This window comes from Bradysia coprophila (assembly GCF_014529535.1).
Source record: "Bradysia coprophila strain Holo2 chromosome X unlocalized genomic scaffold, BU_Bcop_v1 contig_173, whole genome shotgun sequence".
Classification (NCBI taxonomy): domain Eukaryota; kingdom Metazoa; phylum Arthropoda; class Insecta; order Diptera; family Sciaridae; genus Bradysia; species Bradysia coprophila.
Window position 1 is genome coordinate 3,138,137 of NW_023503302.1, and position 24,392 is coordinate 3,162,528.

Below are 24,392 nucleotides of genomic sequence, written 5' to 3' on the forward strand. Positions count from 1 at the left end.
GAAGGGTGCTGTGTGTGTACGTATTGTAGCAAGCACCGATCATCATACGGCAACACAATATTTATATATATTTCCCGGAGCTTATAAAATTTTGCTTTTCCGTTGAAGTGGAGTGTCGTTTTCGTTTACACACATTTGGAAGTGAATAGTGAATAGTGTAAATTCAAACATACAAAAACCGTAAATTATCAGCATCCAAATCTAAATTCATATGGAAATTAATTGAACACAGTACCAGCCATTCATTTACAACAAAACATAATACGCGATACATATATATACGAATATAAGCGATACGAGACTCCGCATATCTATGCTATTATCCACCGGTACACACATTGAGAGAACACACTATAATTTCAAGCGCTGAAAACGCTCCAAAAAACGTTAACGGTATTAATAGAAGGATTTATCTAACTCTTCACATTTTGCGAGAGCATAACAAAAGAAAAAATTAATTAAAATTGTTGGTTCATCAAAATGCAATTAATTGTAAGCAGTTTGGTGGTTTTGTTAGCAACGATACCTATGGAAACAATTTCAATTAAACTAAACAATGAAAAGAAAGCGATAAATCGTATCGCTACACATCATCCGATGGACCAGATAAAACAACAGCCAGACGAGGAACAACAGAACGAACAACAACAACCGATGCAAAAGAATAATCAGCAGCAGCAAGGAGAAAAAAAATTCGAGGATTATCAGCATTTAAAAGGTTCGTACCGAAGGCACATATATACATATAGATCTGTGTGTCTACGTCTATCCCATATCCATGATACAAACGGTACATATAAATTAAATGTGTTTTTTTTATTTGTAATTTGGAAGTGAAAAAGGTGTTTTTTTTACTGTGAAGTTTTCGATATAACTTTAAAGCTATAGAAAAGATGTACGAGTATATTGTCGGATGTCGGCCCATCGCTATGTGTGCTTTTGTACTTCCAGCACACACACATAGTTTCGATAATTTATCTATCAATGATGTAAAGTAACTGGAATCCTCTTTATCTATTTAATGGAATTTCATTAAAATTAAAAAAAAAAAGTCCGAGCTGGAAGCATTTTAGAGTTTTTTTTTTTAAATCAGAGTTTTTCCAAATGCAGAATGGATAATTTAGTGTGAATCATCGTCAGTGCAGCACACATGCTTTGCCACCTGGTTAACCGTACATATTGAACAGATTGAATTTACCAATTTTAACTTTTGATTCAACGGGGTAAAAAAATCGTTTTTTTAATCCTTGATTATGCACATTTGCAAACTTCCATTGATTATACAAATTACACACATTGGAAGATCCAATAGCACACCGTTCTTTTTTCGCCATTCGCAATGGAAACTTAGATAATGGAATTAATTAAAAAAAAAATTACGGGAATTGTTTCGGGAACAATTTTTTTTTGTAAAATGTAAAGACGATAAGTAGGTTAAACTTTTTCCAAATTTTTATTAAATGTGTATCAACTCCAATGCATTCATTGAAAAAACAAAAGCGAAATTTTCCGTTGCCGAATGCCGATAAAATGTTCGAAAAAAAAAGAAAACGAAAAAGTTCAATGAATTAAACTCTTTCTCAGATATTGTATGTTCGATTCAAGTTTAAATTTAGATTTGATATAATGACTAAACGTACATATATATATACCTAAATGATTTAAGATTCCATTTTTTTTTAAATATTCATTCAAAGTTTTGAATTTTCGAACAAATGTTCTGCCAAAGTATGTCGCACAAACAACTGCTATATAGTAAATGTTGATCTGATAGATTCAGAAAAGATGGGCATGATACGTTTGAAGTGATTAGGCATAATACCGAAGGTTTTTTTTTTTAAATTATAGTAGGGCTCAGTAGTACATTACTTAATAAAAAGTCTGAATTTTAGGGTATGAATTTATGTTGGCGAAGAGATTTAAAAACTTAAAAAAAACCTCCTTCGCCTTCGATCCCTCAAAGCGGTGATCAAAAACCGAAAACTTGCATTTTTCTTACAAAAATTTCTCCAGTTACACGAGCCGTATAGGGTCGTGTGGGGTGTCATTTGAAAGGTAATCACATGTACTATTGAGCCAAATAGAGACTTATTGGTTTTAAAATTCATCCACACTGAAATATGTGCAGTTAAAGTTTTCAACCGAAGACTTACACTGTTCCTACAGAAATTTCTCAAGATACACAAAACGTGCATGGTCGTGTGGGGTACCATTTGAAAGGTAATTTTATGTAGTTTCGGGTCTTATGAGGTTTAGATGTAAATTCGATGAAACATGGGCACTTAAACATTTCAAATTCTATTTCATCGTAGATGTATCCAAACCACACAAGACCATAATTGGCCCAAAAGTACATAAAATTACCTTTCAAATGATGCCCCACACGACCATGCACGATTTGTGTACCTCGAGAAATTTCTGTAAGAACAGAGTAAATCTTCGGTTGAAAACTTTAACTGCACAGTGCACATATTTCCGTATTCGGCTCAATAGTACATGTGATTACCTTTCAAATGACACCCCACACGACCCTGTACGGCTCGTGTAACTGGAGAAATTTTTGTAAGAAAAATACAATTTTTGGTTTTTATCACCTTTCAACAGCCACTAAAAGTTCGTTCGTCCTTCTTGCAATATGTCCCGCCCAGCTATTCTAAGATGCTATTCTTTCCATAACTTCAACGACTTTTGTTTACTGTCGGATCCATTAATTTGTCATTCTATCTCTGAGCGTAATTCCAAGCATACTTCGTTCCATTGCTCTTTGTGCCACTCCTAATTTATTTTCGGAAGCTTTCGTTAACGTTAACGAATTTTGGAAGAATTCTTTTGCCTTTAATTCTCTACAACTTTGCTGAACATAAGAATTTGCTATCTTATGAAGTGATAGTCTTATATTCTACCACCGCGACTCGAAATTCTTGTATGAAAAATCAACGACTACTAATATACTAGTGCTTTTGTTCTTTCTATGATCATTAGACACTCTTATTTTCGGCTTATCTTTTGTCGACAAAAACAACAACAACCGAGGGCGAAAATCCTTTGTTAACGATACTTGAAACCAAAGAAATATCAGATGTAATGATTTGTTGAATTGCAATGTTGAAACTAGATAAATTTTAATATACTTTTCTCAGACAACACAGTTGGGCAATACAAAATTTATTTAACAAATGAAAATCTAGAATTTTTATTGTATTATTTCATTCCTGCTGCGAGCGCGTGCCTGAGCAAAATTCAGAAAATGAAAACCTAGATTTTTTTGAGTACTCAATTACAAATCACAACAACTCTTAAATTAGAAAATATGTCGAATTTCACTTTTCTCTCTATGTATACTTTTCTTGTTCTTGCTTATGGTTTACTGAGATAGCATAAGCGTTAACTGCAATTCGGCTACTAATTGCCGACAGCACTCATTGTGCTAACAATTGAACCGTACTTGATTTAAATTAGCGTCGATTCTGCTGTATAATTGATCTGTGCTTGTAGAAAGTTTATTCATCTAAAATTTCTAAGTTGATGTAGGTTTATAGTTGTAAATGTCACCAATATTCCGTTTCAAATGAAATTAAACAAAGTTTCGAACTAATAAAAATGAAAATTGTTTGAGTCTTCTTGCCGCTGGATCACTGACTTCAAAGGGACATACTCGCATGGTGACTGGTATATAATATGTGTTACGTTTGTGGTGACAATTTTTTAGAAAACTTTTTTTTAACTAGCTTTCTCTCAATGTGCAACAGAGTCATCAATGGCAATCCTTGCATTGCATTAGAAAAACTACAAATTAGTTTGGGTTATGTGTAATTGCAACAGTACACTTGTTGATCAAAATATAAATTCCAACAGAAAAATTGGGTTTGTCTATACATTTATGGGCAGCAAAATTAATCAATTGATAAAGCTATCCGGGCCAAGGTTTTTTCGAAATCCTACAGGCCCGGTCCGAATCTAATTTTCGAAATCTTTTAATACTGAAACAGTATTAGGCTGAAATTCGATTTCCCTTTCGTAAATACAAACAGAAAAAGATTTTTTTGTAACGTATAGAGTTTGGCGAATGCTCAAGTTTCGCTGTGTTTGGAATAAAAAGTCATGAAACACTGTCTGAGTGTTTAGAAAATCATTAATTTTTATATTAAAACAATTTCAATTGACTCTAACCAACGCACTTGAAGAACAGGCATAGGAACAGATTTTATTAATTGTCATTTGGCCTCTTATTTTCTATGGAACCTTCTTAAAGTTCCAAACCAGCTCTAACCAATAGTAAACTCGTGATATAATTATCGTTTGTACACACAATTTTATTTTAAAGTCTGACAGTAACCGACTTCGGCCTGGACTTAAGAAGAAAAGTCCCAACCTTACCAAATTAGATACATTTCAGTCGTCGGGCGACTCGCACAGCTCTATCGTGAAGGAACTTTTAAACTCAACTTTGTCGATTCGACAAAGAGGACAAAATAAATGAGCCCTAGATAACCTGTGGAAATTGCATTTCTCTTTTTTTTAAATGTGTCCACATTCTACCGAGATTTGAACTTGCCTCAGACATCTCTAGCCCAGCATATTCCATTCAACATAACCAAAATTTTAATTGCTTTTTCTGCACTGTGTTATTCTCGAGATGTTGAATGTTTTATAGACAATTCCAAGCTACGTGAAAAAAAAAGAAGGTTCTACCGAGATTTGAACTCGGATCGCTGGATTCAAAGTCCAGAGTGCTAACCATTACACCATAGAACCGCACACTTCCTCGAATTTTAACATTCATAATCACAAAATGTTAAAAGTTGAAATGAATAGGTCGGCATCAAAACGATATTTTATGTGCGATATTTACATAAAGAAGAAAGAAAACGTTTGTGCGCGTCTAAATATAATACGGTCGTAAACAACACACATCTTCGACAACAGATGTTAATTCTGTTAATCAGTAATTAGTTTTTTGTTTTTGTTTTGTATTAATTTTTGATAAGGAGTGTAAAGTGACTATCGATAACGAAATTATGTAAAAATCCACAGAGTAGCATATTGTTTGCATAGATGTAGGAGTTTGTTTTTTCTCGTTGGCAGGTTAATAAAGCAGGTTGAATACGCAGGCAAATAAATCGTGAATTCAGGAGAGTTTAGTAACTTTAGAAGCACTTTAGAATTGAAAAGATGTCGATTAAGTTCTTGTGAATGGAAATTGAAAACAACCGCAAACTATGTTGCGATGATAAGATTTCACTATAATTTTTACAAAATATTGCCACATACTATAAGACGTGTTGTGTGAAATGTTTTTTATTTGACACGTTCCTTTCGTACATAGTCGTCATCAGTATATTGTAAACAATCTTCGTTCAAACTTATCGAATTAACGAGTTCCTGCGCAAGTGGACCATTTAAAAATAGATTTTCATTACTACTGTGTAATAGAACAATCGTGTTTCTGGGTGTTTTAAAGTTAGCCAGTAGAGTTTACAGTGGATGAAATCACCAAAACTCTATTTCTTACCTGATTAATAATGTTCAATGAATGGATAATTACGAAGATGTGTTTTCTAGACAGACTTTTTTCTGAATGCTACACATCGGAAAATAGTCTTCATAGCAGGTGGATAATGCTACGATCTGTAGTGTATGGGATTAATCATATCGGAACTGTTTACAACAGTTATTGATCTATTGAATGTATGTCATTAATGTCAAAACAGACGACAACCATCGACAACGATTTAACGAAAGAGCGCCGACTAATGCGGTCTCATAAAGCAAAATGTATTGATGGCAAAACAAATGAAGTGAAAGATTTGAAATCAATCTCATGAAAATAGTTAGATCAAATGAAGTAATAGATTCGATAGTGTAACTGCTGATATGCCTGCCGTCTTCATGTATGACATTTTATTAAAAAGATAGCTGCGTCTTTATTACCACACACACACACACGTGATAACGTAAAATCGTATAATCGCGACGTTCATGCGGGATACAAATATTGCATCCATAGCGTAGTGCTAACGAGATTCTGAAGACCTGTAATAATATTCCTTTTTCTGAAGGCAATTTTTCTGAATTACTGGTTTTAGTGGATGGAGCGGTTGTATAAAGTCGGTTCTGGTGTATTGTATTAAGACTCATTAATCTTGTCTAGGTCATAAAATGACAGAATATAATGGACGAGTTGACGAGTCATTGATACTGAGAATCAGAAGAATGAAAGTGCAAAGTCAGTGACACTTCGGACGTCGATACCACTTATTGGAAGACTGCAAATTTGCCATTTCTTTTCATTGAACTCTATGTTCGTTATTGATGACATGGTTTCGTTTAAATATTCAACAAAACTATTTCATACAAAATAGTAAACTCTTTGGCAGGTGTCAACTCTGATCACTTTTGTTTGAAGTGCGTTCAAAAGCAGTTTTTCCAGAAGAAATATGCTACGTCCGATCTCAGAGCATATTAATACTGTTTATAGGATCATTATAGGATTCACTTGTCTTTATGAAAGTTAAATATCGTCAGGATTAGATATATGAGCCGGTATTTCAGGCTTGATTTCCATTCAAATTCAGTCAACTTGAGTGATTGACGGCAGGCGCACCGACTTTTGTTTTGGTCGTATGTTGCAAACTAAAGTCATTGTTTTAAGAGCAGGGAAGCAATTAAATTACAAAACAGCTATTTCCCTAACTATTGCATTAGTGCAAATTTTGCGCAACAGAATATCTCCACTCCACATTGCAGTTTTCAATACGAAAATGCATAGGCTTTCAGTAGCTTCCACAATGAATCATCGTTTCGTAGCGCATAAAAAATTAGCATGGAGTTATACGATAGCGTCAAAAATTGATTTATCCTCAAAAAATGTTTTTGATATCCTAAAAAAGAAAAAAATGAAAAGAGACTGTTGATGTGTTGACATATTCTAAAATTGATGTCCAGATGTCCTCAATACTCTTGATATCCTAGAAAATTGTTTGCAAAAAAGAATTTGATGTAAAGAAAAATGAAAACTGATGTTCTTGAAATTGGTTTTTGATATCCCCAAAAAGGAATTTGATGTCCATAAATTACCTAGATTACACTGAAGTTTCGACAACATGAGTATCAATGACTTACTGAAGAAAAGGTGGTGTCCTAATGAAACGACGACTAGTCGATGTTTCTTCATTAAACCACTGTTTTTTTTCAGTAATGCTTACTTCCACTTACGCCGTTTTGCCTCCGTTGAGCCAAACCATGCCTCTTTTTTATTGTTTAAAGAGTAAACGGAGCGTAAACGGTGTATTTCTTTCAGTTTCTACACTTCTTTTATATTTTGTAAAAGGAAGATTTCCTTTACGAAATGGTTAGAAGCGACGACTTCCTGGAGTAACGATGACTAATCGTCGTTGTTTCAGGAACTCGTCGTTTCTTCAGTAAGTCCGAAGTTGTCTTAATTTGTAGAAAACTCGGAGTCGCTCAATTCAATTTCATTTAATGCCAAATTAATTTCGACATCAATTTGATGTCATCATCAGTGGCTGAAAACATCGTTACAATAAGGACACATTTTTCATTGAATATTACAGCACAATATCCTACCTCGAATGTTTACAAACTTAGGACTACCATTGACACATAAGTGTTTCGTCAAAATTCATTCCAATGCTAAATTACAAAACAAAACATTAAAACGATTCTCAATGAAAACACTAGCTTAGCGATATACTCTCGAGCAGTAAAAGCATTTTCGCAAATTTTTGAGATTTCACATTTCTATGTGTAGCAAAGTAGTAATCAAGGTCAAGATCTAGTAACTAAGAATCTCAGTAACATTTTTATTTTTTATTCGTGTTTCGCCGCATGTTGCGAATTTGGTCTTATGTTGCAATGGCAACAGTCGCAATACTGTACTCGGCGAGCCTGATTGACGGAGTAAAATTTAAAAAAAAATATTTATATCGCCTCCAGCCGGAGCACATAGTCAGGTTAATGCCCTACAATTTTTTGCGATGCATCATCTCGCCAGAATTCAGTAAGAAAAATATAACTGTTGTGAAGCTGTTGACAGTTTTAAATGGAATTGGGTGATCAGGTAGGACGCTGAAGGGTTGTAAAATCGACGTTCTGTAAATGTTTTCGTTTTTTTTTTTTTGCAAAACGTAATAACTATGTATTGTACGAGTAACGGATCAAATTTTCAGCAAAGACAGACTTGAATGCAATATCTGTAATTGTTTGACAACATCGATAAGTATATGCATAAAACAACGATGGTAGGAAGCAACAAGAGCTTTTTATAATCAAATTTCAGTGATAAAGAAATTGCAAAATAAAGAGATGCAAAAATTTGTCGTGTACCAAGAGTTTATTTTCGTGTGCTTGAAAAGTTCATTGTAAGAGAAAGATAGTTTTCTGTGCTATGCTTTTTACAATTTTTTTTTTATATTACCTCAACGTTTGCATTTTCCGTCTACCTACTTCCTAACCTACATATTGTTAGTCTAAAAATCAGTTATGTAGCACCCACTCTACTTTGTCAAGTCAACTTCAAAATGATTGCAATTTATGGTGTATACGTACCTGTTGTTTTATACCGAAAAATAAAGTCAAGAAAGAACGAAAATGATAAATAAATTCTGAAATATTACTTGGGATGTTTGCTGGGAAATTCGAGAAAGTTGCACCTACAACCGGATAAATTGAATTTGCATTGTAGGAACGTACTTCTTTCTTCTATAGTGCACCTAAAGACACGTGTATCGCGTGTATAACCATTTTAAGTTATATTTTGTCACTTTTATATGGAATTTACGTTCTGTAAAATTCAATTTTTCTTCAGTGAGGAAATGCATATGGTTTTGTAAAGCCGGATTTATACCGATATTCCGCGAAACGGTATAAATGGTTACAGTTAGACATTGACACCATATTGCCATTACACGAAATGAAAACCAGTGGGAAAAATAGTTATTTGCATAACTAGCGATAAAATGACTGTTTTTTGATCCTATTGGTAGATGACGTGCTTGCTTCCAAAGTTCTATTTTCATAAAATAGAAACCTAAAATTTGGAAGCCCTTAGGTACTGTAATTATCCTGGTAGCGGCGGTATTGATTTTTGTTTTGTGTCGTTCGTTTGTGTCGATCATGAGAATAGTCGAATTTTATATTTAATACTCGCTCGTTCATTTCACTCAGTTCTCGACTAGTGTGAATCGTCATTATCACTTATCGATAATAATAGAAAATGAGAGCCGATTACAATTGTGAGCCGTGAGGTGTTTATAATTTCATCCTGAAGTTTTCGTATCGTACCGGTCGGAAGCTGATTTAAACGGACAAGCGGATGCTATATAAAATCGGATTTTATTTTATAAAAAACGAGCAACACAACAATCGTCGTTCGTTGTGTGGATATATAATACCAGCAATATCACAATTAAATTCAGGTAAAGCCAAGCTATAAGAGTGGTAGTTTAAAATTTTAATTGCAATCGCTTCAAATTGCATAATGAACAAGAACCATTATCGGTTTGCTGAAACATATACTAAAGTTTGGTTGTGACGCCTATAATTCTACAAAATTATTGATAATTGAATGCACTTTATTATGGATTTCGTTTGTTCACTGGTTTTAGAAAATATGTTGAAAGTTTTTCGTACGTTTTTGACACGGCGAACATTTATGGAATCTGATAGTATTGTTGTTTCAAGGGTCGGAACAGGTCAGGTCAATCTGATCTCTCTGAAGGATCTGAAACCTGATGTGACCTAAACCTGATTTAATCGATTTTGACCTGACCCGATTTCACGTGCACCTGAATTGATCTGGTTTGACATGCACATGTATGATAATTTTTTACAAAAAATTATTGACAAATGTGTTAATTTCACTATGTAAATACCACCTGATAGTACTAGATGAAAACAGTTTTAGGAGCCTACTGCAACGAAAAACCAACAAAAACTGTTTAACTATTTAACAGGTCAGGTCGTGTCATTTTAAGGTTAAATGTGACACAGGTCAGGTCAAAATAACATCAATTCGGGTCAAGTTCAGGTTAAAACAGGTTTTCGATGATCACGATCAGGTCTGGTAAAATCCGATCTATTCCGAGTCTTTGTTTGTAAGGTTCGTATAGCGTTTGATACAAAATCTTTTACTTCATACATACAATAGCCAATACGTCTTGCTTTGTTACGACCGGACCGTTGACCCGCAGAAAAACTTAGCTTTAAATAGCAGAGCCTCGAACCAAAATGAAAACTTGAAACAGCGATTTTTAATCAAATTTTGGTTATTCCAATAGAAGCTATGATTGTGAATGTGGTAACACAATGTGTGTGATGATGGCGCTTTTAAATTCTAAAACAAACAGATTTTAGAACTTCGTTCTAACATTCTATTGCAACTTATGGCTAGTATTTCTTTATGATCCGTCGTAATATTTCTTGCTTAATTCCTTTCGTTCAATTCATTTACCTTAATACAAACAGAAACAATCGTTAAAACAAATTCAGATACAAATGATCCGTTGCACATCAACGGCTAACCTAACATTTGAGCAAATTTAAATTTTATCCTTACTTGTATCAATTCACTTCGTTTTCAATCCAAATTTGCAACAAACGACTCGCCACGGTAAAACCATGAAAATAACTAGAAATCGAGGGGTGACTCACTTCTAGATTAAATGGATTAAATGAATTAAATGGATTAAATGGAATAAAAATTGGATTAAATGGATTAAATAGGAAAAAAACTTAATTTTACCAAATACTTTAAGTCTTAGAAATGGTTGATTTTGATTGAACGACGTACTACAACTCATACTACTAGAAGTTTTTGGTGTAAAGTTTCCAAATGGATTAAATGGATTAAATAAATTTAATACCATTTTTACCAAAAAATTTTTTTCTATACCTCACGAGTACTTAAACGCACTGGAGATCGTGCAGATCTAATTTTCGTAATTAGTTTACAAATTTTTTAGGTGGGTAGCCTAATTATTTCGGTAAAACTAAATTTTTTTTTGGATTAAATGGATTAAATGGATTTAATGGATTTAATGGATTAAATGAAAGTGAGTCACCCCTCGCTAGAAATCAAACCAATTAATTTTCAGGTAAAATGTGCTCTCGCGTTATGAAGAAAAAACTTACAAACTTTCAAATTTCCCTCACGAATTTAGACTAAATTTGCGCACGATTCAAACGGCAATGATTAATTAATCACTAAAACTACTTGACATATTAAGCTTTAGTATTTAAGATGAACTTGGAATTTTCGAATTTAATTTTAATCTACAGCTTGCTCACTGTATTTCGTCCTTCTTATAAAAAAAAAACTTCATCTTCCGTCCAAAAATGTCAACAAACACTGGTGACTTGTCACAATCTCATATGGCAATTAATTGATGCGTTTAAGTTGACCTTTTCGATTTCACTGCGCGACCTGGCTGGATTCTTTTTGCGGGTCATTTCAAACGGTCGTTCGCAACATGCTTACTTCTGTAGTCGCTGTCGACAACACATGATGACTAGCCGTTTCTAACCACTTATTGTACTTAGTACATCAGTTGTTGTTCGAAAAAAGAACTGAATCCGAAACGAAAGAGCTTCAAGGATAAAAAGTGTTGCTGGCTACGAATTGCAGTCAATAATTTTCCCTCTAAAGTGTAGAATATACATTCGCCCATTCCGTTCAGTCCTACAACATTTCCAAAGTACATCTACATAATTAATTTTCTCATTAACTATTAAGAGAATTTGGTTATTTAGATCATGTAAATTTGGAAAGCTGAAAATCGATTATGTTGTACCGTGAATTCAATTAATTGCCGAATTTTCAGTATTTCGAAAATAGTTTCCGTATCACCCATATCCAAATATAGAAAGAAATAACCACCCAGCATTTTCTCTTCTATCATTTATGTATTTATAGTATACCACCTATCAGTTGGAGGAAGAAAAAAGAAGAAGAAACATTTACATCAGTGCCAGTGTAATACATATTTTGAAACTCTCATCTACACAGCATAGTAGTTTTTATGGTATTTTCTGGGGATCGCAAATGAATATTTTATCAGAGAAAATTTAAGCCCAGCGAAAATGTCTTCAATAAAGTTTAGTCAACTTTCGTCGATATAAATGTCTATTAACATTTTGTCGAATGTCGGGGTTCAGTTCAAGGATTTCGATTTTATTATACACACCGAATGCTTTGTTCGAATTAATTATCGTTTTGTTTATATGAAACGTGAGTGCATATGGTGGGGGGTTGAGAGGGACGTAATAGCAACATTATTGCTATGAAACTATTGATTGGATTTCTTAATGTAAGTGATATCCGTTGATTGGGTAGAAAGTTGCTGACATTTCCCAAATGCTTATTTTTTTCGTGTCATAGTTATGTCAGTGTTGTGTGTACGGTTCAGCATATGTTTGATATGTTTGTGCAAATGTTTCGGAAAACTTTGTTAAAAAATCTGACGAAGGAAATTAATTAAATTCACTCAAATTGTATGTAAGTCTTATATAATTATTGAAACGGTACGTATGCTTTTGTGTACTTTCGTATATATTTAATATTCGGTTCAAACAAGTTAGTAACGGAATCGTTGAATGGGGAAAATTTATATTTAACGTCTAGTCGTCAAATATCATAAAAATGTTTTAAGTTTCAGTCGTTTCAATTCAAGTTGCATCAACAATGATTGCTTGAGTTTAGACGCAAAAATTCCACTTCCGAAATAATATCTGTTTACACAAAAAGAAGGTTTTTTGTTATTAAATTGAACCATATTCATTTCACGGGTCATTCCTACGGAATTTTGCAAACCGACACATTTTCTGTTTCTGTGTTTTACTCAAGGTTTTACTTGAATTCTTGATTTCTACATATAAAAACCAGCGTTACAATAGTAACACTCTTTCAGTTCCACTTTTTTCCGTAAAAGGGAAAAAGTGGAACTATTGTCACGCTGCATATATGGAACTATATGGAAGTGGAACTAAAAGAGTGGTACTATTGTAACGCTGGTCATATAAAAATACATCCAAAATTCACAAAAAATCAGTAGACCACAAACGAGAATATGTGTCGGTTTTCAAAATTCCGTGTGTGTACCATGTTTTTCGGCACTAGTACGTTTTAGATTACTTCACGATAATATTACGTCATTTCGAATTCATTTCGACACTCTAACACCACACAATACTTAAATTAGAAATCTGGAACAAAGTCGAATTCGAACTACTGACTGTGAAGCCAAAGTACAACAATCAGGAGACAATTTACATTTACATTCTATTTCTGTGCCTTAGGATCATAATTCAACGTTTTTCGTCACGGCAAACACTGTCGAAAAGTTCAATTTTCGGTACTTTTCACAGCGATGTATTTACGGCCAAAAAAATAACTTCTTCCTTCAACAATGGATTTTCAAATAGGTTTTCTGACGCAATGTACAATGATGGATTTATTAGATCGAGAGAGTTCGAATCTCGGTTGTGTCTTTTGAGGTCTATAAGATTGGTTTGAGTGTGTTGAATAACGCACTAGTACAATAATGAAATTTCATTGTTAGTGCAGCAACGTCTGTGGTTTCCATTCACTTTTCTCGTTATTTTCGTCGTCTCGTTTTCTCGCCTTAAATGTGAGAAACACCACCGAAAAAACCGTCATATATTGCCATTGAATCAATTAAATTTAAAACGTTGCATAACTCACAAGTATTCCGCTGAGAAAAGTGCATCCTCCAGTCATATGTTCGAAAATAATTCCTGCTTACCTGTCAACCAACTACCTTATCCCAATCAAAAATTTATTTGCAATAAAAAAAGTAATTTCAATTTCAGAATTACGAGGTTCTTGTCAAACAACAGAAGACTGCCGTATAGATGCTTACGTGTGCCGAGACGGAAGATGCCAGTGTGCTTCGTATTATCGACCGGATGCCAGCAATACAACTTGCATTGCAGGTAAATACATTTTGTATATAAATACGCCAAGCTTTAACCGATAACACATTGCACAACACATTTATTTTTCGAGGTTTCGAGGCAAAACAGTTTATGTGTTCGTTGCGAATGTAAAGCACAAATATCTTTGATAGATTCTCGCTTTAGATCTGTGAAAATATGTAAATAACCCCCGGCGTTCACATCATCAAACAAGTTTTCTATTATATAAAAATACCGACTTTACAGAAACAACATGAAATCTGACGACCAAAATACAAAAGAGAAAATAAAAAAAAAATATTTACAGGGAGAAAATTCAAAGAAAACAAAAATCTTATGACACAAAAGTGTAAAGAGCATGTGGGTATGCCGATGCCTTCCTACAAGGGAGCCTTGAGGAATGAACATAACTATAATGTGAAAAAAGGAGGAAAAACAAATCAAAAAAGCCGGAAATGTATGGTAAAATTGGAAACACTCAACACCAGTGTTTGATACACACATCACAATCATTCTAGTGTATTACTCATGTAACGAGCATTATTTACGATTCTTGATTTTCGTTGTTGAATGTTGATGGTGATTTACACACTGGGGCACATTTTCAAGATGATTGAATAGGAGAGAATTGCTTACATTCAAAAGGATATATAATGGTTATTTGTTTACCAAGGAGAGAAAACAGGAAGTAGAAGGGGCGGCAATTCGCGCGAGTTGGAATTTTCTCCTCGAGGTGAACACATAATTTTTCATCCGAACGTGGTGTGAATAACCGTTTTTTTGTTGTTGTTGGAATGTAATTATTCATGTTGTTGTCAACACCGCATAATTTACCAATACCAGTTCAACGTCCTTTATTCTAATGTCTCGAGCAATTTTATTCTTTTTGTTTTGGTGCTGATGCAAACAGGTTGTTTGTGCAAAATAAAATTCTTTGCAAACTAATTAGAGCTAGAATTTCTTGTACAATCTTCTCGCAAAGTATCAAGGAAGTCCAGCCGTTTCAATAGAAACATAAATTTTTACAGCGCAGGCGAGAATAGAATCATTTTCTCACCTCAGCTGAAATTTCGCGAGCCTTTGTTGTGAAAAACGTTGTTGACCTCGGGAAAAAAGTTGGAAATTTCTTTTCGGTGGTTTTGTTTGTGGTCAGAGCGTAGCGAGTGCAACAAGTCACCCGAGACAATTGGTGACAATTGTAAAGAAAAAAGAACTCTGGTTCACCCCATGGGAAAAATTTAAAATTTTTCTCACCTGAACTCTCATCTTATCAGCGTCAACATTACCATTACACCTGTTACGAATGCGAATCAATCGAGCAACATTGTTTTTACGAAAGATTCTTTGAACGATCCCTTTTATCGTTGCCATATGTGAATTTTTAGCAAAAGTCATTTACAAATTACGTTCACCTTACCGAAAAACAGAATCATATGGACTAAAATTTGTTAGATTCTGTCTCATCCTAACAAATTACAATTAATTCTCAATTCGTTCGTGTTGTGTAAATAGCCTAGTTTATGCGTGGTCAATTTATTTGTATAAGCCCGTTGTGGTCATAGGATAATTTACACGAAGAGATTGCACGACGATAATATAGTTTACGACAGGTGTACGCGAAATACTATTCGTAAGTTTGTTATTGGGATCCACGTTTACATCTAGGGAAATTATTGTAATTTCTTTCTGTTTTTTCAATGTTTTAAAATTTTAAAGCTATCAGTTGATTTGAGAACAATAAACGAGTAAATCTACAAATGGAACGTTTTACTCTCTGGTCAGCAGTGCTATTAGAAGTTTAGTTTCAAACGTCTGGTCCTAACAACACCCGTTTTTCATTCGCTCGTTTGTATCACTGTACCATTCAACGCCGTCTTCTCACCGCATTTGAGTGGAGAAAATGAGGTTATTCACGCCACACGGATGAAAAAATATATACTGTACCACTGTGACGTGCATATAATGCTATACGTACGTAACACGTATCGTACATCGTATATACCATCGATATGTATTTCATTTAGGCATTAGAGGCACGTATAAATTTGGTATCTTTTGTGTTTGGTTAAATCGAATTAGGAATTGAATTCGAGATGGATAATTATATGCAAATAAAATGTTAGATTGCATTGAACGAATAAAATTCAAATATTAGTATCGTTTCGACTACTGAAAAAAATCTCAGCTTAAAGAAAGGCTGGTCCTTTGCAGTGGTTTTCATATTCAAAGATTTTTTAAATTTAAAAATTATGAGAAATTATAAACCATGTGAACCGTCTGGCTGTGCCATGGAAGCTCGATTCCTTTCAGCCATTTCGCACCCGTCAATTTTTTAGATGGGCACAAATTTAGGAAATGCGATAGGAAAAAAACCACAGAGAAATAAGAATCTATCTACATGACAGAAAATTAGAAGTGATAGCATGTACACTGTGCATGCTACCGCTAGTAAAATAATAAATTGACCGCTACAAAATTATAATTTGATCACTAAAAAATTAGACATTGATCGCTAAGAACGTTAAGGAAAACGTTCTGTAAAATGTCACCTTCATGTTATGCTTCATTCTAGAAGATGTCCGAAGAAAGAGTTTTGCTACTTTTCTACAAGCTGTCAAGGAAAAGACTTATGCTTCCCTCTACAAATGTGAGGAGTAAGAGTTGTGTGGAGGAAAAGTTGCGCTTCCTTCTGCAAATAGCCAGGAGGAAGACTGGTTGTCAATAAAGCCCCATATCTCCAAGCATTAACGCTCAAATGTGAGATACCTCCTGTCTGTACGAAGGAAACCCAGAGTCTGTTATCGTTTGGTTGGACTACGAAATTTTTCGATTTTAGCGATGTTGTACGATTTAACCAAACGTTTCCATCTACTCCAATATTCTCCTCTGTACTAATGGAATTATTAGATTTTCTAATTTCGTGAGTTAAGTCAGTTAAAAGTATGTGCCGAGTACAGAAACCTGTAAAGCCCATCGCTAATCAAAAGATTTAAAATATTTCCGTGACCTCGATTTCGAAATGTCACGTAAAATGATAAATAAACATTTCTAAACATCACGTTGAGACCAATTAAGAAAAGCTTCGATTGTCTGCGATAAAATTCATTGGATGTGTTATTGTAGAGCGGACTAATAATTTACCTTCGTCTTATTCTCATACCCGTCTTTATTTCGATACGGTTCAACAGCAATACCAATATATATACATAATAAACCGAGTTTATAACAGCAACAATCCAACAATTTAATAAACCGTTTACGTGTTGTTACCGTTGGTTGTGCCTGCAAAATATATTATTCTATAAATAAAGATTTTAATCGTCATTTCTCAGGATTTTCAATGATTTTCGCAGGAATTCGTTTTTTCCTCAATTCTACGCGACCCTCCTTTCCAAATAGAGCAGAATTGTAATGTTACATGACGTAAATATTAAAATTTTCCGATTTGAAATATCGCAAAAAGTTTGATGAATTTGCCGATAAATAATTTAAGAAAACTTTTGTGTTGTAACGTAATATGTATTACAAGACATTGTTGCCTTACATATAATTTCGGAAATCTAAAAAGCTTTAAACGAAAGCTTTTCTATCTTTTCGGATGATATTTCGTTACTAATCGAATATTACAATAGAAGACATAGAAAGGATTTTGGAATTGTGCATTGTGCAACGATGTGACTAGGAGGGTAGATAGAGACCTTGGAATGGGTGAAACTCGGGTTTCTCGCACGGAGAATGACTTATGTGAATGTTTGTGGTATGTTTGTGAGGTTTTTATCCGACATTTTGGACATTTGATTTTGACAAATTTTCGAATTTCGTCAAATTTTCCATTTTCGTTAAATTTTCGATATAGTCAAATTTTCGAATTTAGTCAAATTTTCGAATTTAGTCAAATTTTTGATTTCTGTCAGATTTTCGATTTTCGTCAAATTTTCGATTTTCGTCAAATTTTCGACCTAAAACTTCCAAAACGAGTGATATCCCAACAAAAACCTCCAAAGAGAAAAGTGTGTCGCTAGCCTTGTGCATCTTCTAAAATGAATGATATCGTTGGAGGTGTGTCATCTCTTTTTGTAGGTACTATGGGAAATAACGGTAGCGGGACATTTCCACACCGTCAATATCGTCAGGAACGATATTATCGTTTTTTTGGACGATACTATCGTCTAAAAAACGATACTATCGTCTAAAAAAGTTTCATCCAGGACGATAATATCGTCTAAATTGAAAAATTCTAAAATATTGTCTGGACGATACTATCGTTTTCTTGTCGATATTTTCGTTCAAAAAACGATATTATCGTTCTCTGGACGATATTACCGTTCTAGAAAATCTAATGGATATTTTCGTTTTCTGTACGATAATATCGTCATGGGCGATATTATCGTTTAGTTTTGGGTGGTAATATTGTCCAGGACTCAATTTTACTCAGAGGTGCAGCAAGAACCGAATTCTCTTCCAAAATATCGAAAAACAATTGTCAGAGGAAATCACCTACACATCAGTGTTTAAAAAAGGCGTTTAGTTCGTCCCTAAATAATTCATCTTTTTACGAAATGAATACCAACTTTGATTGTACATAAAAAGCGTTTTAACACGCCGAGCGATCAGGCCCATTGCCCCGGAGCGAAGCGGAGGGCCGCAATGCGAGCCGGGCGCCGGAACGGTGTCGGAACTTAGGAGTTAATTTTTTTTTTCTCGCATCGTCTCATAATTAGTCTGTGTAATTTTTTTATATAAAATTTAAATTTACGGAACCAAATGAACCAATTTTTAATATATATTTGCCGTCTATAAAAGGGTGTTTATCTACAAGATTTTGTGTATCGTCTTCAACAACCATCCAGAACGATAATATCGCCCAGGACGATATTATCGTCTAGAATTTTTATTTTAAATAAATTAAAAACGATATTATCGTCCTGGACGATATTATCGTCTCAAATTTAAAAAAATTAATTAATTAAAAACGATATTATCGTTCTGGATGATACTATCGTCCAGAACGATATTATCGTCCCAAAAATTATCGCCCAGGACGATAATATCGTCCAAAATAACGATAAATTTGTTCAGAAAAAGAAAATAACGATAATATCGTTCAGCGGATATTTTAATCCAGTAGGATATTATCGTCAAGAAAACGATAATATCGTCCTGAAAATATTTTAAAATTTATAATTTTAGACGATATTATCGTCCTGGATGAAATTTTTTTGGACGATAATATCGTTTTTTAGACGATAGTATCGTCTAAAAAACGATACTATCGTTTTTTGGACGATACTATCGTTTTTTGGACGATACTATCGTCTAAAAAACGATACTATCGTCCAAAAAACGATACCTGACGATATTGACCGTGTAGTTATGTCACCTCATCGGAAATGACACACAAATGAAATAGAAGCGATTACACGCAATAAAAAAGAACGCCAACACTACCAATGGAAGGATGCACCAAAATATGGAGATGTTTTACTTGACTCGTCGTCAATTTCTTTCTATTTCCACAATTCATTCAATTCATTGGCGAATACTACTTGCACCGACATTTGCCCACATTGTTTACATACATGAATTCCTGCAATAGTCCTCATAAAATTATTGAATTTATATCAAAATGTAAAAGTCTTTGTTTGTGGTTTAAAGTTTAAAACTTTAAGTCTGTGTGTAAATTTTCAACTTGTGAAATTAAGGTCAGGTTAGGTGTTGGCAAATAAATTGAATGAAAAACCAATAACCGTTAAAAAGACATGTTAAGAAATATCGAATGGAAACTGATTTATTCAACGGTCGATCAATTGCGGGAGCCACACCACACCACAAAAAAAATACTGGAAACCGAAAACACGCCATAAATTGTCAATCTGTGTATTTACCACCACACACAGAAGACGTAAACATCGACATAAATAAAAATTCAATTTTTCTTTGACAAGAATACAAAGTATAAATTCAAGATGAACTTGTGAACTTCAGGTTGAAACGGTTGGAAAAGATGAACAAAGTAATACTTTTACGCTTATATACCAGCAGAGCGTTTGCAAATTCAAAATCGTCTTGAAATATTTTTTCCCTTTTTTTTCGTTGAGTGTATGTTCGAAAACACAGCGTCTGTATAAAGTTGAATAGGACGGAGGAAAAACGTACAAAAGCCATTCACTGAATTATGCGACTGCAGACTAGAGGAACCTTATGTTATGTGAAGGCATATTACATGGATGTAGATCGTTTTTATACGTATGTATAACCAAACAGCATGTGTACATGTCTAAATGTAATATCAGGTAACTTTGCAATAAACTAAAAAGGTGCACGTACGCAAAAAGACCTGCCATATGATAAACATCTTGCTTATTTCGAAATGAAATCAGAGCGACATATAAATGCAGTTCTGCTCTCACCATAATAGGAATTTCTTTCGACTCTTACTTTTAAACAAACTTTAACCGGTGCAATACTGTGATCTCCACATTAGGGTATCTAATAATGAATAGCCAAGATGTTGTCCGTAGGACGTATCCATAAACTTTCACTATTATGGCAAGACGTTCCGAATGGCAGTTACCCACCCCAACACCATGTCATAACATTCGATCAAAAGAGCCTCAATATTCCTACAATCTGCGCTTAGTGTGGTAGAATCATTCACCGAAAATTTGAAGAAGAAAGAACGAAACTTTATGATGTGGCACGACTGGTGTAGGAGCGAAAAGATTAGGTATTGACCCTCAACACTAAATTCCCGAAAATTGTTCCAACATTTACCCCCATGCAAATGTCTCGTTTAGTATTAAGTTCCTGGGTGGAAACGTTTCCAACATTTTGAAAATATATTTTATTTTACAGCCATTGGGAAAAGATGTATGTACGATAGTCACTGCATCACGAAGGCATATTGCAAAGGACAAACGATTTGTACGTGCAAAACAGAGTATCCAATTGTATCAGATGATAAGTGGGCATGCGAAGGTAATTCATCACAACGATTATTTTCATTAATAATCATTTCATAGTTAAGTGTAAGCAAAACAACCCTTCACAACAACAACAACCTACCCCAAATAATATCCATTTACGACGTGGTTAAACGTAAACAAATGAATCTTGTTTGCCGAGCAGAAGCTCAATCAGCCTTGGAGACACATACCATACCATACCATACCATACCGTACGTAAGGTACACACAAAATGATAGTAAGTGGAGATGTTCCAAAACTGTAACAAAACGAAACACACCTCATATATAAACCCTTTAATATGCATAACCACTATCTGAATTCTTCATCCGAAGACATCCTTTATCATTGAGTGTATGTGGCAACATATTTATCTCCATAAGAAAACCTTACTCATTTTACTCTTTCCCCCGTAACAATGTGATACACATTGAAATCATTTTTGATGACATGATATATGAATTATTTAAATTTTACTTGGGAAAATCCCATACGACATCTTTATACATGGTTCTCGGGGTAGCATGTAAGGTAATTTTTCTAACCGAGTCGATTTTTTTTATTTTCCGTTTTTTTTCGTTTTTTTTATTTTATTTTCTTCGTATTTTTTTGTGTTGCAGATGACAGCTCGGTTGGTTCAAGGATTTATCTGGAAATGGAAAATGTCATTTGTATTGTGGTTGCTGTTGTTGCATCCATTTATTGTTGTGGTGCTTTGTGAATTTGAAGAGGATAAAAAGAGAAAGAAAAATTTCAATAAAATTTACAAAAACAATTTTCTATAAGTTTAGTTATTTGTTTTGTTCCGACTCGTACGTACTGAGGTTGTGGGTGGGATGTGAGAGGAGTGTGATGGATTTTTTTTTTGGTTTGTTTAAATTTAATAAACAAAAAGATTTTGATTGCCCGAATTTCAGATGTTTGGAGAGAATTCTTGTTGCGAAAAAGCATGGCACTACTTAGCATGAACACTCTTATCTACAACGTCAAAAAGCCTCTAAATTTTCATGCGTGTACGATTGCGTGTTGTGTGTTTTTATGCACACAAACAAATCATGACTCCTACCTTTACGAGAAAATGCAAGGTCTTTTTTGATTGCATAAGCCTCCGAATATTCCTTACGTTCATGCTAGAAGCAGAGCTGTGAAAAAAGACAAACGAAAAACTAAAGCTGTACACTTGGATAGGTCACATGTTATACGATAAACGGGACCTTTTCCATACTAAATATTCACCACGCCATAAAAATTCAATTTTGGCGAATTCCTTTGCCAGGAAAAAGTGAGTTTTCGAATATCTAATAAAATGGCGACACGCGTGACGTCCCCAACGTTTACAGTCCTGTAAAGAATTCGGGACAACTTGTCAAAATAAAACGATGTACATTTCAACAGCTGACACTTAGATGAACAACAAATTGGTTTTCTTCAATTTTCTCTTTTTTAACATTCTCGACTCTATTCGAGAGCCAGATAATAGTACCAGGGATAATAGTACTCGGGCTGCAGTTTCGGATACTTTTACTCACGTGATACGAGATATCAAATAATTTCCCGTGTGCGGGATGCTATTTTACTTTACGAGCGAGGAAAAGGGTTTCCTCTAGGGAATAGCATGTTACCTCCCTAAGTATATATGTGAATTATCTATTAGTCAAAAATATTGCTGCACAACATTTAAATCAACATTACAATACGAACAAAACTGAAGACTTCAGGAGGTAGAGTCAATACGGATGATACCCTGGTTTCAAACAAAACTATCACCTTTCGCCGCGAATTATTTCGTTAAAAAAATCAATTATAGACACGATATGTTACCCAAAGTACACAAACACTAAAAAGTAAGCAAATCCCTCAGCGGGTCACAAGAAATACGAGACCCGAAGGTGACCAAATCGGCAACTAAAAACGCATGTTATATCTCGAGTTTCATCATGTTCATCAAATTTATATTTATTTGCTGCCGACTTCGTCAGTATTGATAAAATTACCGCCCGTGTTACATAATATAAATTTACCACATTTTTCAATGTCTATTCACACTGCAACAACAGTCGTACGAGTTTGCTTATTATTATTTTTTATTTTGTATTTGCTGAGAAGCAATACAAATGGCGAAAACAGACGATCAATCTTGAGTTGCTGGGGACGACAATTGTGCTGCGCTTTCCACTGTAAATCCGATTTGTAGAATACGTTAAACAATGGAAAACGCTGCATAATTGTCGATCTGAACAACACAATGCATTGTGAAAACATTGCTATTCAATGCTAGCTAGATATTACCAAGGTAGATATAGTGGCCAGGTCCGAAACAGATTCGTGGCAGCACGAAAGGTCGAGACTTAAAACATATCTTCCTTTCATAAAAAAAAAAAAAAACAAAAAATGCATAAAAATGTTGGGTCGTGTGCCTTGGAAACTAATCTTCTTGGCCTTCTGAATGATATTTCCCCCACACTATATCTACCCTTACAAGCATAAATGAAAATATGAAAATGCAAAGTTAAGATCGTTAAGATTATGTCGAAAGTTATTTGGGTTTCAAACTCTCAATGCTTAATTCAATCGTTTGTTAGTATTTACTTAATTGTGTAGAAAAGTTGATAAAAAGATGTGTGTCCACAAACGAGATGCAATCGTAATTTTTGCTTTGCTTTTACTTTTTACCCTTTTTACCTAAATATAGTTTCGAAATTTAAAAAAATGTTATAACAACCACATGTCGTATATGATCATATTTTATCGCACACGATGCCTTGTTATGGCGAAAAAATATACCTTCATGCGACATTTGGATCTCATTTGGATGAAATGCTATTACACAACGAGATCTCTGGTTAGTAATAAATCTTTGCATGAAAATCAATTTTATTCGCATTGTTGGTTTTTAATTTTGATGTTATTTTTGTCAATATTTTGCTGTTAAGACGAATCATTTGTAAAACCAATATTTTATCGATTTTGTTAGCGCTGTAAAAGTTGTGTATATTAAATTGAGTTCGTTTTAAATTAAAGACCCGACCAACTAGCATAAAATCTTCAAGATGTTTCAATCAGTCATCGACAGTTCTGTCTGGTCAATACTATGATCTCGGATAGAATTTCTCAGGAAATACATTCTACGACGAAAAATTCAATAAAGCTCTTAAAAATTATGAAGAAGAATTTTTAAAGATTTATTTCTATTCAATTCAATTCAATTTGGTTAATTAACTCAGAACAAAAAGGATCACTCCTTATGCAAATGCTCACAGATAATTCAAAATCAGAAACTTATACAAAAAATACAAAGAAAAAAATAAATTAAACAAGACAAGATAAGAGCCTCAATCATCGAAAAATAAAAATAAAAGAATAAAGTAAAAGTAAGAGAGATAAATTAATCAGACGAAAAAGATTACGCAAGAACGACTAAAAGACAACATATGAATTCCTCAACAAAACGAATGCCTGCATGCTCAAACAGTC

At 34.0% G+C, this 24,392-nt stretch overlaps 1 protein-coding gene, 1 long non-coding RNA gene and 1 other non-coding gene across 3 annotated transcripts; 1 reads left to right on the forward strand and 2 right to left on the reverse strand.

Moving 5' to 3' along the window:
- Positions 1–23,824, forward strand: LOC119068197. Its single transcript, XM_037171697.1, has 4 exons — positions 1–718; positions 13,849–13,971; positions 20,809–20,931; positions 21,539–23,824. Exons 1-4 carry the CDS (start codon positions 481–483, stop codon positions 21,637–21,639), a joined length of 585 nt encoding a protein of 194 aa, XP_037027592.1. The 5' UTR covers positions 1–480; the 3' UTR covers positions 21,640–23,824.
- On the reverse strand, positions 4,684–4,755 carry Trnaq-uug. The gene has a single exon. It is a non-coding gene; the product is annotated as a tRNA-Gln (tRNA).
- LOC119068211 lies at positions 7,484–7,642 on the reverse strand. Its single transcript, XR_005086110.1, has 2 exons — positions 7,588–7,642; positions 7,484–7,526 (listed from the first exon to the last, which is right to left on the reverse strand). It is a non-coding gene; the product is annotated as an uncharacterized LOC119068211 (long non-coding RNA).
- Positions 23,825–24,392: the final 568 nt, after the last annotated feature.